The following is a 21273-nucleotide window of genomic DNA, read 5'->3' as shown; positions in this document are numbered from 1 at the left end:
GCTGTGATGACACATGGTCTCTTCTTGTTTTAGGAGTGTGAGGCGTGAGGGATGCTTGTATATGAGATGGACACATCAGATCAGACAATGGGTCTAGTAAAGGTTTTAATTTTTTTTCGCCAAGACACACCATTAAGCCACGTGGTTAATTAAGTTTCATATGGTTTCAGCAAAGTATCAAAACATATACTCAATGTGTACACTTCTTCAACCACATACACTATATGACCTTTTTTTGTTCATTTCACATGTACATTTCAACCATATTTATGAGCACAAATTTCATTGCCTTTACTCCTTCCTTCCATCCATGTACAATGTCAACCTTATCGGATGAATGCTTCAAGCATCATACACGTGTTATACTCAATTCATCATACTCTCTTGACTCTTGTCCTTAGTTTGTATGCAAAGACTATAAAAAAAAAAAGGCAAACTTTTACATGTTGGTCGGTGAGAGGGATGCTGTTTGCCTCACACCCAATAAATGAATGCCAAATGGAGGTTTATGCCATATCATTTTAACTTATAAATTTTTTAAATTAGTCCTCCAACTATTTATATTATGAATTTTACATTATAATAAAAAACTGTTTTTTTTCAGAAAGTAAATATTTTTTGGTTTTTAAATTGATTAAAATTAATTAAATATTTCAAGTTTGGGGAAAATTCGTTAACCTAAACTTTCTTCCTCTTCTTCTCGGTGTTTCATCTTTTTATGTCGTGTTCATCTTCTTCTATGGCATGCAGCCGTGCTTTGTCGCAGTGCCGTCATGCTTAGCCGGGCTGGTCTAGTGAGAGGTGATGTTTCAATGGCACTCGCTTACAACCGCAGGAGTGCTACTGCTAATTAGAGTTTTCGTTTTTTTTTCTTTCTGGAAAATTGAATGACTGATCCCTTAGTCAAACCAAAACAATAAAAATAGTGGTAACTGGAGATAGGATTTGTTGCATAAAAACTGATACTATTATATATTGTAGTTCATCATGTTGAGCCATACTTCACTGCGAGGCAATATGCTATCATGATCAGGAGCACCATTTGGTGTTGCAGGTGTCAACATCTATTGGTGATGTATATTTAAAGAAACATAATTTCTACATAGACCCTAACTTTTAGCAATTTGGAAATCAAGGAGGCCCGTGCTAAAAAATGAAGTTGGAAGAGGAAGAGTGAGCAGCGGTGATGGAGGTTGCGGCTGGAACTTTTGAGCAAAGGAATGGGGCGCAGAGATGAACAGTTGCGGCTGGAACTTTTGAGCAAAGGAATGGGGCGCAGAGATGAACAATTGCAGCTGGAACTTTTAGGTTTAATTTAATTTTTTAATTTCAAAAATAATTAAGATATATAAATAGTTGGGGGACAAAATGCAAAAATTAAAAAGTTTAGGAACCCAAATTTAAAACATGAAATGTACCGGTCAAATAGATGACTTGGCATCTTAACACCTTACTATTGGTTACTATAGGGGGGTTTGACTACTGTTTAAAACACAAACAACATTTTAAAGTTTGCCAAAAAACAATCCCCGTGAAGTACAGCCATGAGGCTACGTGATTGTGTAAAAAGAATTCCTAACACTTTAACAAAACCAAGCTTGCAGGGATTTGAATTTTCTCATGTCTGTATTTTACATAATCATGTCATGTGGGAAATAATAATCATTCATTAATTTTAATGACATCAAACGGTGATACTGTATTTGGTTTTTTTTATAGACAAAATATTTTTTTGATAAAAAGATAGAAAAATATAAGTTGTTAGTAATATTAGTAAATTAGTCCTCCCGCTTCGAACCATGTACTCTACCCTTCACCTTATTTGGTAAAGTTGCAAACTTTCATCGTTTTTTGTGTTATATGTGGTGTGCTCGATCAATTGATTCCGTGCCACTCTTCAAGCACACATCTCTCCCGACCCCAACTCACCATGGCAATTTCTTTACCAAAATTCCATCCCTCTTCCCTAATCTACCAGCACCCCTTCATTTTCATCATAACAATTTCTTTCCTCTGCAACTTCACCACTGCAGAAACCCACTCTTTTGGGCGAATCATTTCACCCTCAACGCTGGGGCTCAACAAACCGCAGAAACTGAGCCACCTGCGCTTCTACTTCCACGACATCGTCGACGGGCCAAACCAATCGGCTTTCCGCGTCGCTGCTGCTCCGTCCACCAACAACTCCCCGACGGGGTTCGGCGCGGTGGTGGTGATGGATGACGCGCTGACTGAGCTGCCGGAGATGGGTTCCAAGGTGGTGGGGAGGGCGCAGGGGATGTACGCACTGGCTTCGCGGAGTGAAGTGGGTCTCCTGATGGTGCTCAACTTTGCATTCACGGAAGGGAAGTATAACGGGAGCAATCTCAGCGTGCTTGGGCGGAACGCGGCGAATTCCGCCGTGAGGGAGATGCCGGTGGTGGGTGGCAGTGGGTTGTTCCGGTTCGCTAATGGGTATGCTCAGGCAAGGACACATCATTCCACAACAGTGGAAGATGTTGTGGAGTACAACGTCTTTGTCTTCCATTATTGAAATGTGTGGTTCTTTTTTCTTTGTCTTTTGCTTTAGTTTCTATCAGTTGAAAATGGTGCATGCAGCTGCATGTAATGGGGGGGTAATAATTGTGATTGCTACTCAAGTCTTTGTTTTTCTTCTTTGGCGTTACTTTTTAAGGCTTGCTTTTTGAAAGTGGTTGATTGGTCTTCTTCTAGTGATCGAGCAATTGATCAGGGACGACTGAAGTTTATGTTGAATTACAACATGGAATTATCATTCCAATTACTGTAGTTTTTTAAAATGCTTGTAATCAATATGTTAAGCGTTAAAATACTAAGTTTTTTTTTTTTAAATCAAAATACTAAGCTTATTGAAAAGGCTTCCTACTTCAATTCGCGGATGATACACTTTTTATTGGAAAGGCTTCCTTGCAAAATGCCTTAACAATTAAAAGTGTACTTAGATGCTTTGAGTTGGTGTTCGGTTTAAAAATTAACTTCCACAAAAGCAAATTGGCGGGGATTCATATGGAAGAGAGTTTTACTAGAAGACTTGCAAATCTCCTAAATTGCAAGGTCATGAAAGTGCCTTTCACTTACTTAGGGCTACCGATTGGAGGAAACCCAAGAAGGATTGCTTTTTGGGACCCGGTGGTGAACAAACTAAAAGGAAGACTATCAAGATGGAGGCAAAAATCCATTTCATTCGGAGGACGGGTAACTTTAATTGCAAGCGTCTTGTCATCCTTGCCTTTATTTTACCTTTCTTTCTTCCGTATGCCTTGTGGTGTGTTGAATAAGTATCATGCGTTCTTTTTTTGGGGAGATTTTGAGGGAAGTAATGGGGTGGCTTGGATAAAATGGGAAGCGGTTTGCAAACCAAAGGAAATTGGCGGCTTGGGTTTGAGGGATTGGGGTTGTTTCAACAAAGCTCTACTTGGCAAGTGGCGATGGAGGATCCTTGTGGAACCGGACAGTTTGTGGGTCAAAATTCTTAGAGCAAAATACAGAATTCCTACACATCTTGACAAATTCACAGTTGAGGCAAAAGCTTCAAATTGGTGGAAGGATGTTTGTAAAGCGTGTTATGAGGATGATGGGAGAGGGTGGTTTGAGCAAGGAATGAAGAGAGTAGTGGGAGATGGAAGGGAGGTCAGATTTTGGAAAGATTGTTGGATAGGGCATGAAACTTTGGAGGTGAAATTCTGCAGGCTTTTTAACTTATCTACTCACCAATCATCCCCTATTAGCGACTTTGGCTACTAGTAAAACAGTAAGTGGCATTGGTCTCCTTCTTGGAGAAGGCCCCTTTTGGCTCGCGAGGAAGATACTGTCGGAACTATAGCTTGTGTTTTGTGCCATGATGGAGAAGAAACCTTAGAGCACCTCCTACTGTTTTGCTCCTTTTCTTCTCAGGTCTGGAGGTTGTATCATAGATGGATGGGTGTGCTAATTGTGACACCCATTATTTTATTTAAAAACGTTTATCAGAGTATAAAAACATATCAAGGGAGCATTACACTTCTTCACGAAAACTCATTAAAATTAACACTGATTGTGTTTGAAAATTTATAAGTTCATATGCTTTCCAAAGAATGAATTATTCCTGCCAGTAAAATTTCTAAACCAGTCAGATAATCCAAAAATGCATAAAATCACTTATCTAAATAGGTTTATCTTCCATGATATTCCAATAAAATTCATCATCCTCAAAACTGAATTTCATAGGCACTTCGGCCATCAACAGTACGACATCGCCATCATTTAGAAAATTATTCAACAACTTCCATAAGGAGAGGTTATAAAATCCTCTCAACATAAGTGTAAAAGTAACATAAATATCTACCCAGTGTTACATTACAGAGCAAGACACTTATTTTATTATAATAATAATAATAATAACATAAACTAAGACTCTCCGAAGCTACTCCTCATGAGCCACATCTCTACCTCCGTACCTGAGCGATGTCGCATAGAACATCATTCCAACAGAAGGGTAAGAACTTACATTGTATAAATTATAGCATAACAAAGAGCAAGTAAACAATTCAGATTCAGCTTTATAAACACTTCACCTTTTCTTTAAAATCTGAGTGATTATAATATTTGCTCTCAAGACAGTTTCACAATTCTTATTAATGTTTTGGAAAATTATAAGCTTTAAGAAGAATAATAATTCGACTTTACCACAGCAGCAAAACAATTCACCAACAAATCACCAAACACATAAAACCACTGAAAACGTGAAACTTAGTGTGTGAGACTCTAATGTATGCATGTGGTACCAATTGTTAACCTTAGCGGTATCACCGCGTCCACTCGAGATAGTTAACCACCAATGAAGTCCACTCCAGACTTCCAGAACCACTCCAGTTCTGGGACAAACCTCAGTTTTCCGATGAAAACCGACACGTTGCCTCTTGACTAAATGAAGTGTATTTCGTGCAAAAACTCATAAATTAAAACATGCAATTTGAGACCACTCCAGCCCCAAGTATATAACATATTTTCTCACCAAATTCCGTAACGGAAATCACACCAAAATTGCACAAAATAACACTTCAATATAATTATCAAATCATTCACTATTCCACCAACATACTAGCAACACAAAATCATCAAATGTTTCACATCAATTATCAGAATCAGTTTCAGAATCAATCCCAGAAATAAGCAGAAACATAGCAAACTTGCATATGATCTTGGTACTAAATGAGCAGTTCAAAAATTATGAAAATTTTATCAAACATAGCCTTATACGTTAACTTTCTTATAAAATTAGTTTCACCCAATTTGGAATTCTGTAGAGAGAGTTATGCTCTCTACAGCACAGGCTGTTAGGGTGTCTGCGAGCAGAAACAGAGTGAACTTGCAGATAATTCTGGTATTGAACCAACAATCCAAAAAATTATGAAAATATTACCCAATATAACCCTATGAGTTAGCTTTCATACAAAATTATTTTCACTCAATTCGGAATTCTTTAGAGAGAGTTATGGTCTCTATAGCACAGACTGCTAGGGTGTCTGCGGGAAAACAGAATGAACTTGCATATAATTCTGGTACTGAACCAGCAATCCAAAAATTATAAAAATATTACCCAACATAAGCATATGAGTTAGCTTTCATACAAAATTGGTTTCACTCAATTCGGAATTTTGTAGAGAGAGTTATGTTCTCTACAACACAGACTGTTAGGGTATCTGCGGGTAGAACAGAACCCAATTTTCCCTAGAACCTCAATTTCGCTCAAAATCAATTTTGTTCACCACATGTTAACACTCAACACAGTCTCTCACTTCTGAATTTTCAAAGAAGTTGGGGGTTCCTTCATGTTAAACTCAACCTCTGTTATTCTACAATTATACAAGGTAAATTCAAACCCTTACCTTCAATGACACCGGTACAAAGCCTCCTTGACCCTTTTCTTCTTGAAGATCAAATTCTAGGTTTTCTCCACCTTTTCTCCTCTCCTTCACCTTTCACGTGTTTCTCTGTTCTCCTGCTTCTCTAATCCTAATTTTTTGATTTCTCTCTTTTTAATTCTTTCATAACCCTTAAATAATCTTACAATGGACCCCACTCCCAACTACTCACTTAAAACCTAAAACCCTTATTTATCTATATCACATAATAACTTAATTATCTAATAAAATCACTTAATGACCTTATCATCTAATTAAATCACATAATCAGATAATCATCTAATTAAATCGCATAAATTATCAAAATACCATATAGCATAATAATAATTAAGATAAAATAATAAACAACCTAATAACGAAAAGTGGGGTGTTACAACTCTCCCCCACTTAAGAATTTTCGCCCTCGAAAATTTCCTTAAACGAACAACTCGGGACCATTGTCCTGAGAATTCCAAAACAGTACCGGTTGTGTCATAAACACATATCGAATACAAAAGGAATTTGACATGCTAATAAACCTAAACTACTGACCAACCAGGCTCTGATACCACTAATGTAACACCCCATTTTTCCCATTGTTTTATTTAAAAACGTTTATCAGAGTTTAAAACCATATCAAGGGAGCATTACACTTCTTCACAAAAACTCATTAAAATTAACACTGATTGTGTTTGAAAATTTATAAGTTCATATGCTTTCCAAAGAATGAATTATTCCTGCCAATAAAATTTCTAAACCAGTCAGATAATCCTAAGATGCATAAAATCACTGATCTAAATAGGTTTATCTTCCATGATATTCCAATAAAATTCATCATACTCAAAACTGAATTTCATAGGCACTTCGGCCATCAACAGTACGACATCGCCATCATTTAGAAAATTATTCAACAACTTCCATAAGGAGAGGTTATAAAATCCTCTCAACATAAGTGTAAAAGTAACATAAATATCTACCCAGTGTTACATTACAGAGCAAGACACTTATTTTATTATTATAATAATAATAATAACATAAACTAAGACTCTCCGAAGCTACTCCTCATGAGCCACATCTCTACCTCAAGTACCTGAGCGATGTCTCATAGAACATCATTCCAACAGAAGGGTAAGAACTTACATTGTATAAATTATAGCATAACAAAGAGCAAGTAAACAATTCAGATTCAGCTTTATAAACACTTCACCTTTTCTTTAAAATCTGAGTGATTATAATATTTGCTCTCAAGACAGTTTCACAATTCTTATTAATGTTTTGGAAAATTATAAGCTTTAAGAAGAATAATAATTCGACTTTACCACAGCAGCAAAACAATTCACCAACAAATCACCAAACACATAAAACCACTGAAAACGTGAAACTTAGTGTGTGAGACTCTAATGTATGCATGTGGTACCAATTGTTAACCTTAGCGGTATCACCGCGTCCACTCGAGATAGTTAATCACCAATGAAGTCCACTCCAGACTTCCAGAACCACTCCAGTTCTGGGACAAACCTCAGTTTTCCGATGAAAACCGACACGTTGCCTCTTGACTAAATGAAGTGTATTTCGTGCAAAAACTCATAAATTAAAACATGCAATTTGAGACCACTCCAGCCCCAAGTATATAACATATTTTCTCACCAAATTCCGTAACGGAAATCACACCAAAATTGCACAAAATAACACTTCAATATAATTATCAAATCATTCACTATTCCACCAACATACTAGCAACACAAAATCATCAAATGTTTCACATCAATTATCAGAATCAGTTTCAGAATCAATCCCAGAAATAAGCAGAAACATAGCAAACTTGCATATAATTCTGGTACTAAATGAGCAGTCCAAAAATTATGAAACTTTTACCAAACATAGCCTTATACGTTAGCTTTCATATAAAATTGGTTTCACCCAATTTGGAATTCTGTAGAGAGAGTTATGCTCTCTACAGCACAGGCTGTTAGGGTGTCTGCGAGCAGAAACAGAGTGAACTTGCAGATAATTCTGGTATTGAACCAACAATCCAAAAAATTATGAAAATATTACCCAATATAACCCTATGAGTTAGCTTTCATACAAAATTATTTTCACTCAATTCGGAATTCTTTAGAGAGAGTTATGGTCTCTATAGCACAGACTGCTAGGGTGTCTGCGGGAAAACAGAATGAACTTGCATATAATTCTGGTACTGAACCAGCAATCCAAAAATTATAAAAATATTACCCAACATAAGCATATGAGTTAGCTTTCATACAAAATTGGTTTCACTCAATTCGGAATTTTGTAGAGAGAGTTATGTTCTCTACAACACAGACTGTTAGGGTATCTGCGGGTAGAACAGAACCCAATTTTCCCTAGAACCTCAATTTCGCTCAAAATCAATTTTGTTCACCACATGTTAACACTCAACACAGTCTCTCACTTCTGAATTTTCAAAGAAGTTGGGGGTTCCTTCATGTTAAACTCAACCTCTGTTATTCTACAATTATACAAGGTAAATTCAAACCCTTTTCTTCTATGACACCGGTACAAAGCCTCCTTGACCCTTTTCTTCTTGAAGATCAAATTCTAGGTTTTCTCCACCTTTTCTCCTCTCCTTCACCTTTCACGTGTTTCTCTGTTCTGTTGCTTCTCTAATCCTAATTTTATGATTTCTCTCTTTTTAATTCTCTCATAACCCTTAAATAATCTTACAATGGACCACACTCCCAACTACTCACTTAAAACCTTAAACCCTTATTTATCTATATCACATAATAACTTAATTATCTAATAAAATCACTTAATGACCTTATCATCTAATTAAATCACATAATCACATAATCATCTAATTAAATCGCATAAATTATCAAAATACCATATAGCATAATAATAATTAAGATAAAATAATAAACAACCTAATAACGAAAAATGGGGTGTTACACATGTCAATTTAGGTAGGAATGTGCCTGATTCGCCTGAAAATAGTGCACATTCTGAGGAAAAGGGTGGTTCCACTGGAGTTGAGGATGAGGACGATGATGGTGCTGTGTATGAGAAGAACATTTTAGATTTGACAGAAGATGATATAATGGGGATGAAATTCGATTTTGAAGAGGATGCAATTAAGTTCTATGAAAGATATGGTCAGTGTTATGGTTTTTGGGTGAGGAAAGACAATGTCTATCGTGGTTCGCAAGGTTCCATTGTTACTCGTCAACTGGTCTGCAGCAAAGAGGGGGTGAGGCATAGAAAATACTTGGAGTGGAGGGACCGGGTTAGAGTTGCAAAGGGAATTACCAGGGTGTCGTGTCCAGCTCGCTTCCGTGTTCGCTTTGAACGCAACTCATGTAAGTGGAAAGTTATTTACTTTGTCAAGACTCAGAACCATGTTCTGGCACCTGTGGATAAAGTCCATCTGATTTCTTCATATCGGCACCTGAATGATTCTGACAAGGCTCAGATTAATAGCCTTAAGCTACATGGGGTGAGGACTTGCAATATAATGGGTTTGATGCTGGGGCAGAAAGGTGGTCACGAGGCATTGGGTTTTACCAAGAAGGATCTGTTCAATCACATTGATAAGGAGAAGCAGATAAGGGTTGGAAACGGAGATGCGGTTGCTGCTTTGTCATATTTTCAGGCTAAGGCTGAGGGTGATCCAATGTTTTTCTCCAAGTATACTAAAACTGAAGATGAAAATCTGAAGGACTTATTTTGGAGTGATGGAGTAAGCAGAGTGGATTACCATGCATTTGGCGATGTAATGGCCTTTGACAGCACTTATAAGAGAAACAAGTATAATAAGCCTCTGGTGATTTTCTGTGGCTACAATCACCATGGTCAGACAACTGTTTTTGCTTGCGCTTTGATTACGGATGAGTCGATTCAGACATATAAGTGGGTGCTGGAGACATTTGTTGAGTGTATGTTTGAGAAGCATCCCAAAGCTGTTGTTACAGATGGTGATTTAGCTATGAAAGAAGCAATTAGGGTTGTCTTTCCTAATGCCCGACACAAATTGTGTTCATGGCATATTCAACAAAAAGCTTTAGAGAAACTGGAGAATCCAGACTTCTTGGAGGATTTTAAAGTTCTGATATATGGTAACTTCAACGCGGAGAGATTTGAACATCTTTGGGCTAAGGTTATGGAGAAGTATGGATTTGGTAATAATGAATGGATAACAGGAATGTATGGTATGAAGACAATGTGGGCAAGTGCTTATATGAGGGACAAGTTCTTTGCAGGCATGAGTACGACGTCAATGTGTGAAGGGACCAATTCATTCATCAAGAGCTATGTTTAATGTAAAAACAGTTTGATAGATTTCATTCATAATTTTGAGAGGGTTGTGAGGGAGTACAGACACAATGAGTTAGTTGCTGATTTTAACACAATGTATTCGGAGCCTTTGCCCACAACTCCTCTTGGTTATATTGAGCGTGGTTTCTCACAGCATTTGACCAGGAGCATGTTCAATGAAGTGAAAACCCAGATTGAATATGTGGGTGACTTAAATATTATTCAAAGGACTGAGGTCAATGGTGTGGTGATGGTGAAGATGAATAAGGCTTTGTGTGTGATTGTGGTCACTTTGATTATTCTGGAATCCCTTGTTCTCACATGATATGTGCAATGAGAAATGAGAGAGTGGATGAAGTTCCTGCTAGTCTTATATGTAAAAGGTGGTCAAGGACGGCTAAGGTGGACTACATGAACCAGATTAATGACACTGTTACTGGCAATGATGCAAAGAAATTGGCAATGCTAAGGAGGGGTGTGCTTTCTGCTGCTTGCAACATACTCAGTGAAATAGCTTGTGAGAATGCCAATGATTTCTCTCATGTTCTGCGGGACATATACAAGTTGGCTGAAAGTGTTCAAAAGCGTCGGGCAGATAGCAGAAACATCCGCATTGGACCATTCTTGATTGGGGATCCAGCTGTGGTGACCACAAAGGGGCGCAAGAAGAAAGGTGGGAAGAAGAGAAGGCTATGCTCAAGATGCAGAATGGCTAGACATACAATTCGCACATGCCCAGAGATACGTCAAGGAGTTGGTACTCAAGAACATGCTATGGGTGATTCATCTGTGGACCTTGATGATGTAAGTATACATGCTGAGTTCTTAAACTATTATGTTTTCTTGTAGTTACTTTACTTTTCAAGTGATGTAAATTGATATTTCTCTGTAGGTTGAAGAGGATTTGCCATATAATGCAAGTATGCCTGAAGTTGTCTCACATTAAGGTGCTGCAAAAGGCAAAGGCAAGGTAAATATCCTTACGTTTATGCTTAGTTGATTGTATGGTAATAAAATGACCATGAAAATTTGAGATGTTATTGCGATTTACAGAACCAGAGTGATAATGAAGCTTGTTCTCAAGATTTGGTTTATCCTTTTATGACTCCCATGACTCAGGAGTATTATCATCCTGGAATGAACATCATGAATGGGTTCACTATGTTCCCTCAATTTCCACCAACTCAAAATTTGAAATCATACCCTGGAGTTCGCATATGTGAACCTGGATCTTCTTCCCAAGTTCCAAATGTAAATGTGAATGTGTTTTTGAAGGGGATTAAAAAGTTTGGCCACATAGATTATCTATTCTAATTTAGTAACTTTACTATTTTTGTAACAACAGTTCATGGGTTACTTAAATGAAGTTGAGCGGAAGGCCAAAGCCGCACGCATTGATGTTGATCAAAGCAGTGAGGAAGATTGATGGTGTTGCAGATGAAGCTGGGGAGGAGTTGCAGATGAAGACACTTTGACCTGTTGTTAATTTGACGGTTGTTTTTTGGTTTGATGAATGGCCAATAGCTTGTTTAATTGGTAGTATTATGTATTCTTGTTTATGACAATTATTAGGGTGATTTGAGACTGGGTTATTTAGCTACTTGATTTGTAATGAATGTTTTGGTTGGAAAGGAAATTTTACAATTTTTCAGGAAAGGAAATTTTACAATTTTTCAGTCATTATAGGACCTTAGAGAATTTACACGCATAGTATTTACCACTCGGCTAGGCATTGATTTATGTAAGTTATTCCAGATTATTAATTTTTATCTTTTAATTACTGAAAGTAGAAAAAGAATAAAGAAAGGCGAAATGAAAAATGACGATAATTAGTGGAGATTCGAACCCTAGTCATGGGGCCTAAACGCGTTGACATCTCCCACATAGGCTAAAGAAATTTGTTGTTTTTGAATTGCGTTTTAAATATTATAGTTAATGCAATAAAATGAAAATATCTAAAGAAAAAATAAATGAGACAACTACGAGTGTCGAACACGGGACCTGACGGTATTAAACACAAGTATTTGACCCAGTTGGCTGGCTACGGTTTAATGTTTTGGTTGTCGATTAATCATATTATATAATTAGAAACGTAAGGTTCAAATATTATAATGTAATTTACGGGAAAAAAGTCGCCAACAAGATTCAACCCTAATCTCATAGGGGGAATCATAAGTGTCGGTGGATCGTTTAAGCAACCCTAATCTCATAGTGGGAATCATAAGTGTCGGTGGATCGTTTAAGCAACCCTAATCTCATTGTGGGAATCATAAGTGTCGGTGAATCGTTTAAGCAACCCAAATCTCATAGTGGGAATCATAAGTGTCGAGGGATCGTTTAAGCAACCCTAATCTCATAGTGGGAATCATAAGTGTCGGTGAATCGTTTAAGCAACCCTAATCTCATAGTGGGAATCATAAGTGTCGGTGGATCGTTTAAGCAACTCTAATCTCATAGTGGGAATCATAAGTGTCGGTGGATCGTTTAAGCAACCCTAATCTCATAGTGGGAATCATAAGTGTCGGTGGATCGTTTAAGCAACCCTAATCTCATAGTGGGAATCATAAGTGTCGAGGGATCGTTTAAGCAACCCTAATCTCATAGTGGGAATCATAAGTGTCGGTGAATCGTTTAAGCAACCCTAATCTCATAGTGAGAATCATAAGTGTCGAGGGATCGTTTAAGCAACCCTAATCTCATAGTGGGAATCATAAGTGTCAGTGGATCGTTTAAGCAACTCTAATCTCATAGTGGGAATCATAAGTGTCGAGGGATCGTTTATGCAACCCTAATCTCATAGTGGAAATCATAAGTGTCGGTGGATCGTTTAAGCAACCCTAATCTCATAGTGGGAATCATAAGTGTCGAGGGATCGTTTAAGCAACCCTAATCTCATTGTGGGAATCATAAATGTCGGTGAATCGTTTAAGAAACCCTAATCTCATAGTGGGAATCATAAGTGTCGAGGGATCGTTTAAGCAACCCTAATCTCATAGTGGGAATCATAAGTGTCGGTGGATCGTTTAAGCAACCCTAATCTCATAGTGGGAATCATAAGTGTCGAGGGATCGTTTAAGCAACCCTAATCTCATAGTAGGAATCATAAGTGTCGGTGGATCGTTTAAGAAACCCTAATCTCATAGTGGATATCATAAGTGTCGGTGGATCGTTTAAGCAACCGTAATCTCATAGTGGAAATCATAAGTGTCGAGGGATTGTTTATGCAATCCTAATCTCATAGTGGGAATCATAAGTGTCGGTGGATCGTTTAAGCAACCGTAATCTCATAGTGGAAATCATAAGTGTCGAGGGATCGTTTATGCAATCCTAATCTCATAGTGGGAATCATAAGTGTCGGTGGATCGTTTAAGCAACCCTAATCTCATAGTGGGAATCATAAGTGTCGAGGGATCGTTTAAGCAACCCTAATCTCATACTGGGAATCATAAGTGTCGGTGGATCGTTTAAGCAACCCTAATCTCATAGTGGGAATCATAAGTGTCGGTGGATCGTTTAAGCAACCCTAATCTCATAGTGGGAATCATAAGTGTCGCGGGATCTTTTAAGCAACCCTAATTTCATAGTGGGAATCATAAGTGTCGCGGGATCGTTTAAGCAACCCTAATTTCATAGTGGGAATCATAAGTGTCGAGGGATCGTTTAAGAAACCCTAATCTCATAGTGGGAATCATAAGTGTCGGTGGATCGTTTAAGCAACCCTAATCTCATAGTGGGAATCATAAGTGTCGAGGGTGAAGGTATGAAAAACGATAGAATGGGGGGGTTTGAATAGCGTTTTCAGATAAAACTTTTCCCACTTGAGATTTTAACAAATCTCTCAAACAAAGAATGCAAAGTGCTAAGATAAGAGTTGAGGAAAGCACAAAAGGATTTTATCCTGGTTCACTTGATAAATCCCTCAAGCTAATCCAGTCCACCCGTTAAGGTGATTTCTTCCTTCTTAGAATGAAGGCAATCCACTATTCAGAGTTTGTTACAACTGCACTAGCAACCTGCTCAGTGACTAACAATACAATGAACTAGTAAACACTAAGATTCACTCTCTTAGTCTTCTCAAGGATCTGACCAACCTTGGTCCCTTAAGGAAAAAACAAACTAACTGTTTGAGTGTTTGGGTTTACAATGAAATGCTTCTCAGAAAGCTAAGGTAAACACAATGAGATCGGTTTGAAGAAAGATTGCTAAGAGAATATTTTAATACTGCTTGAGCTTGAACAAGGTTTCTTAGGCGGCATCTTTCATCTTCAGCCTCTTTATATACTCCAAGGATTAGGGTTATATCCCGTTGCATGGATTGCAAACGTTGGAGGGCAAATCTGTAACTTCCAGATTCTGCAGTGGTTGAACGTCTTAGGTAAGGTCGTCAGGATAGTACAATTGCTTTTCTACTTGGATAGCGACTTGACCTTTATCCTAGTTGACTTCTGATCAGAGCGACGCTTCATGTTGGACCTTGTGAAGCTTGGTGATCAGAGTCAGAGGGAAGCTTGGATCCTCTAACCTTCGTAACTTCTGCTTCTGGACCTCAGAGTAGAAAGAACTTGGTCTTCAGAGCCAGCTTACTGTTGGACTTCAGAGTCTTCACTTCTCAGCTTCTGGACCTTCAGAACTTCTGGTCTTCAAAACTTCAAGTGATTTGAATCGATATCAGAGCTTGTAAACTTCAGAACTTCTGAAGCATATACTACTGTTCAAAAGAACATAGTGAGTGCGAAAGCGTTGCATAGGTTACTCTTTGGGCATAGTGCTTCTGATAAGTGTGAGTATTGACCAGAATCAGAGTCTGTCACATAAACACTCAGAAAACAACGTTAGAGTACCATAATTGTTCGTACACAATAGTTAACATGTAATCATCAAAACATAGAGTTGTACTACATGATCAAATATTGATCTTATAAAGGGATCGTTTAAGCAACCCTAATCTCAGAGTGGGAATCATAAGTGTCGGTAGATCGTTTAAGCAACCCTAATCTCATTGTGGGAATCATAAGTGTCGGTGGATCGTTTAAGCAACCCTAATCTCATATTGAGAATCATAAGTGTCGAGAGATCGTTTAAGCAACCCTAATCTCATAGTGGGAATCATAAGTGTCAAGGGATCGTTTAAGTAACCCTAATCTCATAGTGGGAATCATAAGTGTCAGTGGATCGTTTAAGCAACCCTAATCTCATAGTGGGAATCATAAGTGTCTGTGGATCGTTTCAGCAACCCTAATCTCATAGTGGGAATCATAAGTGTCGAGGGATCGTTTAAGCAACCCTAATTTCAATATTGCAGATTATATTTAATGGAAAAAAAATTTGAATGCACTAAATTTTTTTCCTATTTAAATATTGCAGATTATATGTAATGGAAAAAAATAATTTTGGATTCATTAATTTTTTTCCCTATTTAAATATTGCAGATTATATTTAATGGAAAAAATAATTTTGGATTTACTAATTTTTTTCCCTATTTAAATATTGCATGCACTATTTAAATATTGCAGATTAATTTTGTTTTCCTATTAGTTTTGTTTTTTAAGATTATAAATGGTAATTAGATGAAGGCCTTAAGTGAAATTAGTATTGGAAACGTAAACCCTAAACCACAATGATGGCTGATTTCAAATTTCATATGAAATCACGAGTCTGCCCCTATTTAATGACCCGAGTTCTCGATTAGGCCCCTATAAAATGCACTACTATCCCCTTTCTACCCCTATGTCTTCTCTGGAAAATATTATTATGCCCCTATTATTGTGAAAATTTTGGGGGGTCAACCAGTGTTGGTACGCGGGAAGTCATGAGTGGAAATGGGTTGGGATTTGGGATTAGAGGGCAAATCACATCCAATTAGCCTATCTCTTCTCATTCCTGCAGTGTTGTGAACAAGTTTATCAACCCAGACGTCGTTTAGCTCCTCCACGCCAGCTAGCGTAATGGACCTTTATAAGCAACCTCTAGAATTGTGTCTAGCCGCTTTGAAACCCATTTCTCTCCAGAAAACACCCCCTAGAACCAACCCTAAGAAGCCATGTCTGGAAGAGGAAAGACCCCGAGGAGAGCGACCACGAGGAAGAGAAGGACTCGAGATGTTGAGTCCATCACCTCCCCCATGAAGACTCGCACCCACCACACCCTTTCCATCCTTTCAGATAAGTCAAGGAAGATCCCGTCCATCATTACCATATCTTCAAGGTTTGCTCTAAACCCTCATCGTTTTCTTTTTCTTTGGATTAGACTTGGTTTCTAATTTTTTTTGGTTTTTTTTTTCATTTCTTCATCTTCTTCATGAAGCCGGCAAGACATTAAAGCTCAAGCTCCCACCTTTAATGCACACCCATTGCCTGAACCTCAGATCTGTACCCAGAACGAAACCCACGATGAAAAGGTATGTTAAAGTTTTGATTTTTATTACCTTTTTCATTTTGTTTGTTGATGTCAGGTTTTATTTTCTTTCCTTCTTGTTCGTTTTATGTTGTTTTGCTCCTCCAACTTTTTCTGTTGAGATTTTGTAAGTACGAAAAGAAAAAGGAAAATCTTTTGAAAATTATTTTTAGGGTTTGATACCCAGAAATGAAACCGCTTGATACCTAGAAATGAAACCGCTTGGGTGTGTCAGTTTTTTATTCTTGGTCTGACCTGTGATGAGGTTCCTGTTGTGTTTGAAAAAAAATGATTTTCCTTTCTGACTTTTGATGAGGTTTTGTCCTTTCCTCTTTGTCTGACAACTTGAAAATGTCTTTTTTTTAAGGTTTTTGTTGTCCATACACAAGCTCAAGGGTTATACCACTATTGATTATTTTTATATTCCCCATGGCCACGATTTTTTGTTTTGTCTTACACTTTCATATAGCTTCAAAGTTTAGAGGAAATGGACTATTTTTCTACATTATATATTGCATGTATTGTAAGTTTATAATACACCATCATTTTGTTTAACAAGGACTTGCATTTGAACTATCAGGGAAAACTCACTAATGGAACTGTTTTCGATTCTAGCTTTGAAAGAAATAGTCCAATCAAATTTGAACGTGGCAGTGGTCAACTGATAAATGGGTGGGACCAAGGATTACTAGGAATGTGTTTGGGTGAGAAGCGTAAGCTCAAAATACCAGCAAAACTTGGCTATGGGGCTATTCCAGGTGGCGCAACACTGGTATTGGACACTAAGCTTGTGGGAGTGAAGGAAAAAAGTATTAGTGAAGAGAAACCAGACTCCGAACTGTAGACAATTCAAAACTAATGCAAAACCAGACTTTTGGTGATCTTTGTTAGCTTTTTCTTTTGGTCCTCAATAATGTTTTCATCTCCAGGGATTCAGTGTTTAATTTTGAGGGTAATTTAGAAGGATTAAGCTGGTGTACTCTTCTATCAGTTACTTAAATACATCTCTAACTGGTATTTATTGGTGATTAAGATTTTTTGACAATTTAGTTTTGTCTTGGCCAAAAAAAAACAAGGACTTGCATTTCAGTTTTGTTTCTGAATGCCACAAATACGCATAATCAAATTACAAGTCAGGATAAGAATACTTATTTAAGTACATTAGAACATATCTATATTTCATAACTTGAGGTTCATAATTATACGGTTTCTATAATGCAGTTAGAACTAGAAAATCTGTCACTTACGTTCACAAATGCTGAAGATTATGCTAAGGTGAAGAGAAGAGCTGCAGACTAGACATAAAACATAAGAACTTTTGGAGGTAATTCTGGTGATCTTATCTGAAGTTGTTTAAATAGACAAGTTAAAAATTATATCTGAATGTTGTACATTTCTATGTCCATTTATAAAACTTTGTTCATGATGATCGTGTTTCATTGCATTCCACTGATCAAACTTTCCTTTTCTACAATTCTTCTTATGAAAACAACACATTGGTGAACAAAATCAAATTCAATTCAGTTTTTCTTTTTCTACATTTCATCACGGGCAAACAAAACAATGTTGTTTATCTTTTATCTTCTTAATTCAATTTTTATCCTTCAAATGACATTAAATATGATGTTGTTGTGTGAAAAAGGGTCTGTCATTAATTGCTGATATTTAAGTGGAATTTGATCCTTCAAATAAATTTTATTGATGGAATTGAATTTTTCAACTAAAATGTGTTTAGCTTTTATGTGATCTCTTCACTCCTCGATAAACAATGAGTGAAGAAAGGCACTAACCTGCACTTTGTATTAGCTTTAGAAACAACTTGCTCCTACAAATTCAAGTAATGTAAGAGGGTAAGAAGGGGAAGGAAGTGTGAGAGATGTGAGGTTGATAATGACTCAGATCAATTTTTTTGCAAAACAATGTTGATGAGGCTCTGTAAATGTATGAGCAGCTAACAGAAAAGGAGCCTGATGATTTTAGGCCTTACTTTTGAAGGTGCATGATTTAAAGCATTGATTTACAAAGCATGCCTTGACAATATGTGAACCTTTTTTCTTTTTGCAGGTTATGAAGATTAGAGAAGTTGTGAGGCTTAAAGTCAAATAGCAGAAGAAAAAAATAGATTATGTGATAAGTAATTATACAAGTGGCTGGTATTGAAAGTATTCTAACTAACCTCACCTCTGTTAAATTAGTTGCTAAAGGTGTTAAATGTTAATAGCTAATTGATATTTGTTAAATGAGGATATTTAATGGTATATGTCAATACCTGCCACAACTAATCAATATCAGCACAACACTACATATTTGAGCTTGTCATCTAATAAGGATTAAAATATATTTCCTTTTAGCACTTGTATTTGTAGTAACATTGTGTGTGATCTACATGTATTTGCAAGAGTTATTACATGTTTGTATGATAGGCTAAATATCTAGCTAGAACTGAAATTGTCATGATCCCACTCTTATGCCAGCCCAAACCAGATAGACTCTTTTGTAAGCTCAATGGAAAAACCTCCTTCCTCGAGTATGTGTCATATGCACTTATTATGAGCCTTAAATTGTGATTAAGTAAACGGGGAAGACGAGTATTTCATTAGTTTCTTTTGAACTTCATTATTTATTTCTGCTCCTATAGAGTTTTATTTTTTAAATTGTCTATTGATAAAGAATTGTAGTGAAAGTTAAAGTCTGATTGTTTTGCATTTCTTTCCTAATCAGTTATCATTTTCTGACCTGAAAGTTTATTGTTTTTTTCTTTTCAGGTATCCAAGGGTGGTAGTTCAACATTTTCATACGTGGTAGACAACCAAAAGTAAGTTAGTTGCTTGTATGTTTTACTCCTTACTCTCCACATAGGTTAACGATGTGAAAAACGTGCTGATTAAAATGGCGTGTTCTTAGGAAAAGTTTTCAGAATCCATGGCCCTTATGCCTAAACTATATAGGGCATTTTAGCCAGTGCCCCATTTTTTCAACATCTGTTAAATCTGAAATCATGCATAAAGCTGTATTTATTTATTGAATAGTTTGTCAAAGACTCAAAGTTGTTTTAAAATACTGAGACTTTATCATCTCGCCATGTGTAATATAAATCAATTATGTTATAACGGCTTAACCCTTAATACAGACTCTACTGGTTTTGGAAATGCAGTTGCAATCCTGGAAGGATACTTCTATTCATGGATATTTTTATTTATTTTTGTAGACTTAGATATGTCCCTTTTTAGCTAAGCTTATGCATTAAAATAGAGATAATAATTAAATATAAGTGAGGCAATTTGACTGCTGCCTAGACTTTTTATAATTTATATGAGTCTCTAATTATAACGAATACTCTCAGAAAAACTCGCACAAGTATTTACACCACAGTAGCTAATTTACCGTATATTTTAATCACTTTGTTGTGGCTGGTATTGAATGTATTCCAACTAATTTAGCTCTTACAAATACATGTAGATCACACACAATGTTACTACAAATACAAGTGCAAATAGGAAATATATTTTAATCTTTATTAGACGACAAACACATTTTGGTGTTAAATGTTACTTTACTGTTTTCAATTGTGAAGACAAGCATTGTTGTGCTGATGTTGATTGCTTGAATTCAGATTTATAAGCTACTTTTGTTAACTACATGCTATATATTAAACATGAAGCCAAAATACCCATTGCTCACTAGGCTTTAGAATTCATGAATCTTGCAATGTTTCTTCACTATACCTACCTCTTTATATCAATTAGCACAGAGGAATTTTGAAACCATTTCACTTTACTCATGGATCTAAATGAGATTTTGGTCTTGATTTGCAAGTACGAGTTGATGATGTATCCTTACAAGTTGGTTTATTTTCTACCAAAAGGGATCAACCTAAGAGGTTAGGAATTTCATGGGTTTCCCCCTTTTACATGAGCAATTTTACATATCAATGTTTTGCCTTGGTTTATAGAATACATATGCTTATCATGGTTTGTTTGCGATTTTGTTTGCAATGAGGTGGCTGGCTGCTCTTCTTCCTTCCTCTGCTAATTTAGTTTTTTCAATCTGCTTGACTGAGTTTAATTTTTCCTACCTTCATTATTTTTTCTATGTTTTGATAGTGAATGTTCTCTTTCTTCAGTTGGACTTTTATCTTGTGTTTTCTTCTAATATTATTGTTTCTGTGAGAGATGTGTTCATCTTGAGTGGAAACTGTTAAGATTTTCTTAATTACTTTTAGTATTTGGGGTCTTAGTGAAGTTGATAATTATGAGACAAGAGATACATCTTTCTCTGGGCAAGAGGATTAAAAGGACTTGAATGATAATCTTCAATGGGCTAAAGTTTGTAGTTTAATTAGAACATATAGCTGTTTGTACCTGGTATTTGGTGATGATAGTTATAGCTGATTGTATTTTACCAATTATTAGCAACATAATCATAGACCTCTACAAATTACAAGTGAGTATTATCGTTTGAGTTCTCCTTCCAATGGCTCACCACTTACATCTCATCCTTTGGAATATCATAGACCAGCTGGGTCATTTCCACATCTTGCTGGTTCAACTGTTCATTTGAAAACTTGCAATACCTTCATGGAGTTTGTTAATGTATGTTGTCATAGAAACTTATGACTAGATGAGCTTGCTTTTATGCCACTTTAGTATTAAGATTTCAGCTGTCTAGGCAGCATTTTGTGTGATAA

At 36.6% G+C, this 21273-nt stretch overlaps 3 protein-coding genes across 3 annotated transcripts; all 3 read left to right on the top strand.

Moving 5' to 3' along the window:
• Positions 1-1827: 1827 nt before the first annotated feature.
• Positions 1828-2779, top strand: LOC130721143 (dirigent protein 22-like). The gene has a single exon (XM_057571883.1). It carries the CDS (start codon positions 1931-1933, stop codon positions 2531-2533), a length of 603 nt encoding a protein of 200 aa, XP_057427866.1. The 5' UTR covers positions 1828-1930; the 3' UTR covers positions 2534-2779.
• Positions 2780-3273: 494 nt separating this feature from the next.
• On the top strand, positions 3274-10518 carry LOC130719335 (protein FAR1-RELATED SEQUENCE 5-like). Its single transcript, XM_057569960.1, has 3 exons — positions 3274-3667; positions 8846-10138; positions 10217-10518. Exons 1-3 carry the CDS (start codon positions 3274-3276, stop codon positions 10516-10518), a joined length of 1989 nt encoding a protein of 662 aa, XP_057425943.1.
• A 5715-nt stretch (positions 10519-16233) lies between these two features.
• LOC130719334 (uncharacterized) lies at positions 16234-18692 on the top strand. The gene is made up of 5 exons (XM_057569959.1): positions 16234-16397; positions 16497-16590; positions 17167-17358; positions 17808-17861; positions 18651-18692. The coding sequence occupies exons 1-5, from the start codon at positions 16234-16236 to the stop codon at positions 18690-18692; spliced, it is 546 nt and encodes a 181-aa protein (XP_057425942.1).
• Positions 18693-21273: the final 2581 nt, after the last annotated feature.

This window comes from Lotus japonicus, chromosome 5 (assembly GCF_012489685.1).
Source record: "Lotus japonicus ecotype B-129 chromosome 5, LjGifu_v1.2".
Taxonomy (NCBI): Eukaryota; Viridiplantae; Streptophyta; class Magnoliopsida; order Fabales; family Fabaceae; genus Lotus; species Lotus japonicus.
Note: the sequence above shows the minus strand (reverse complement) of the source record. Positions and strands in the feature narration are given on the sequence as shown.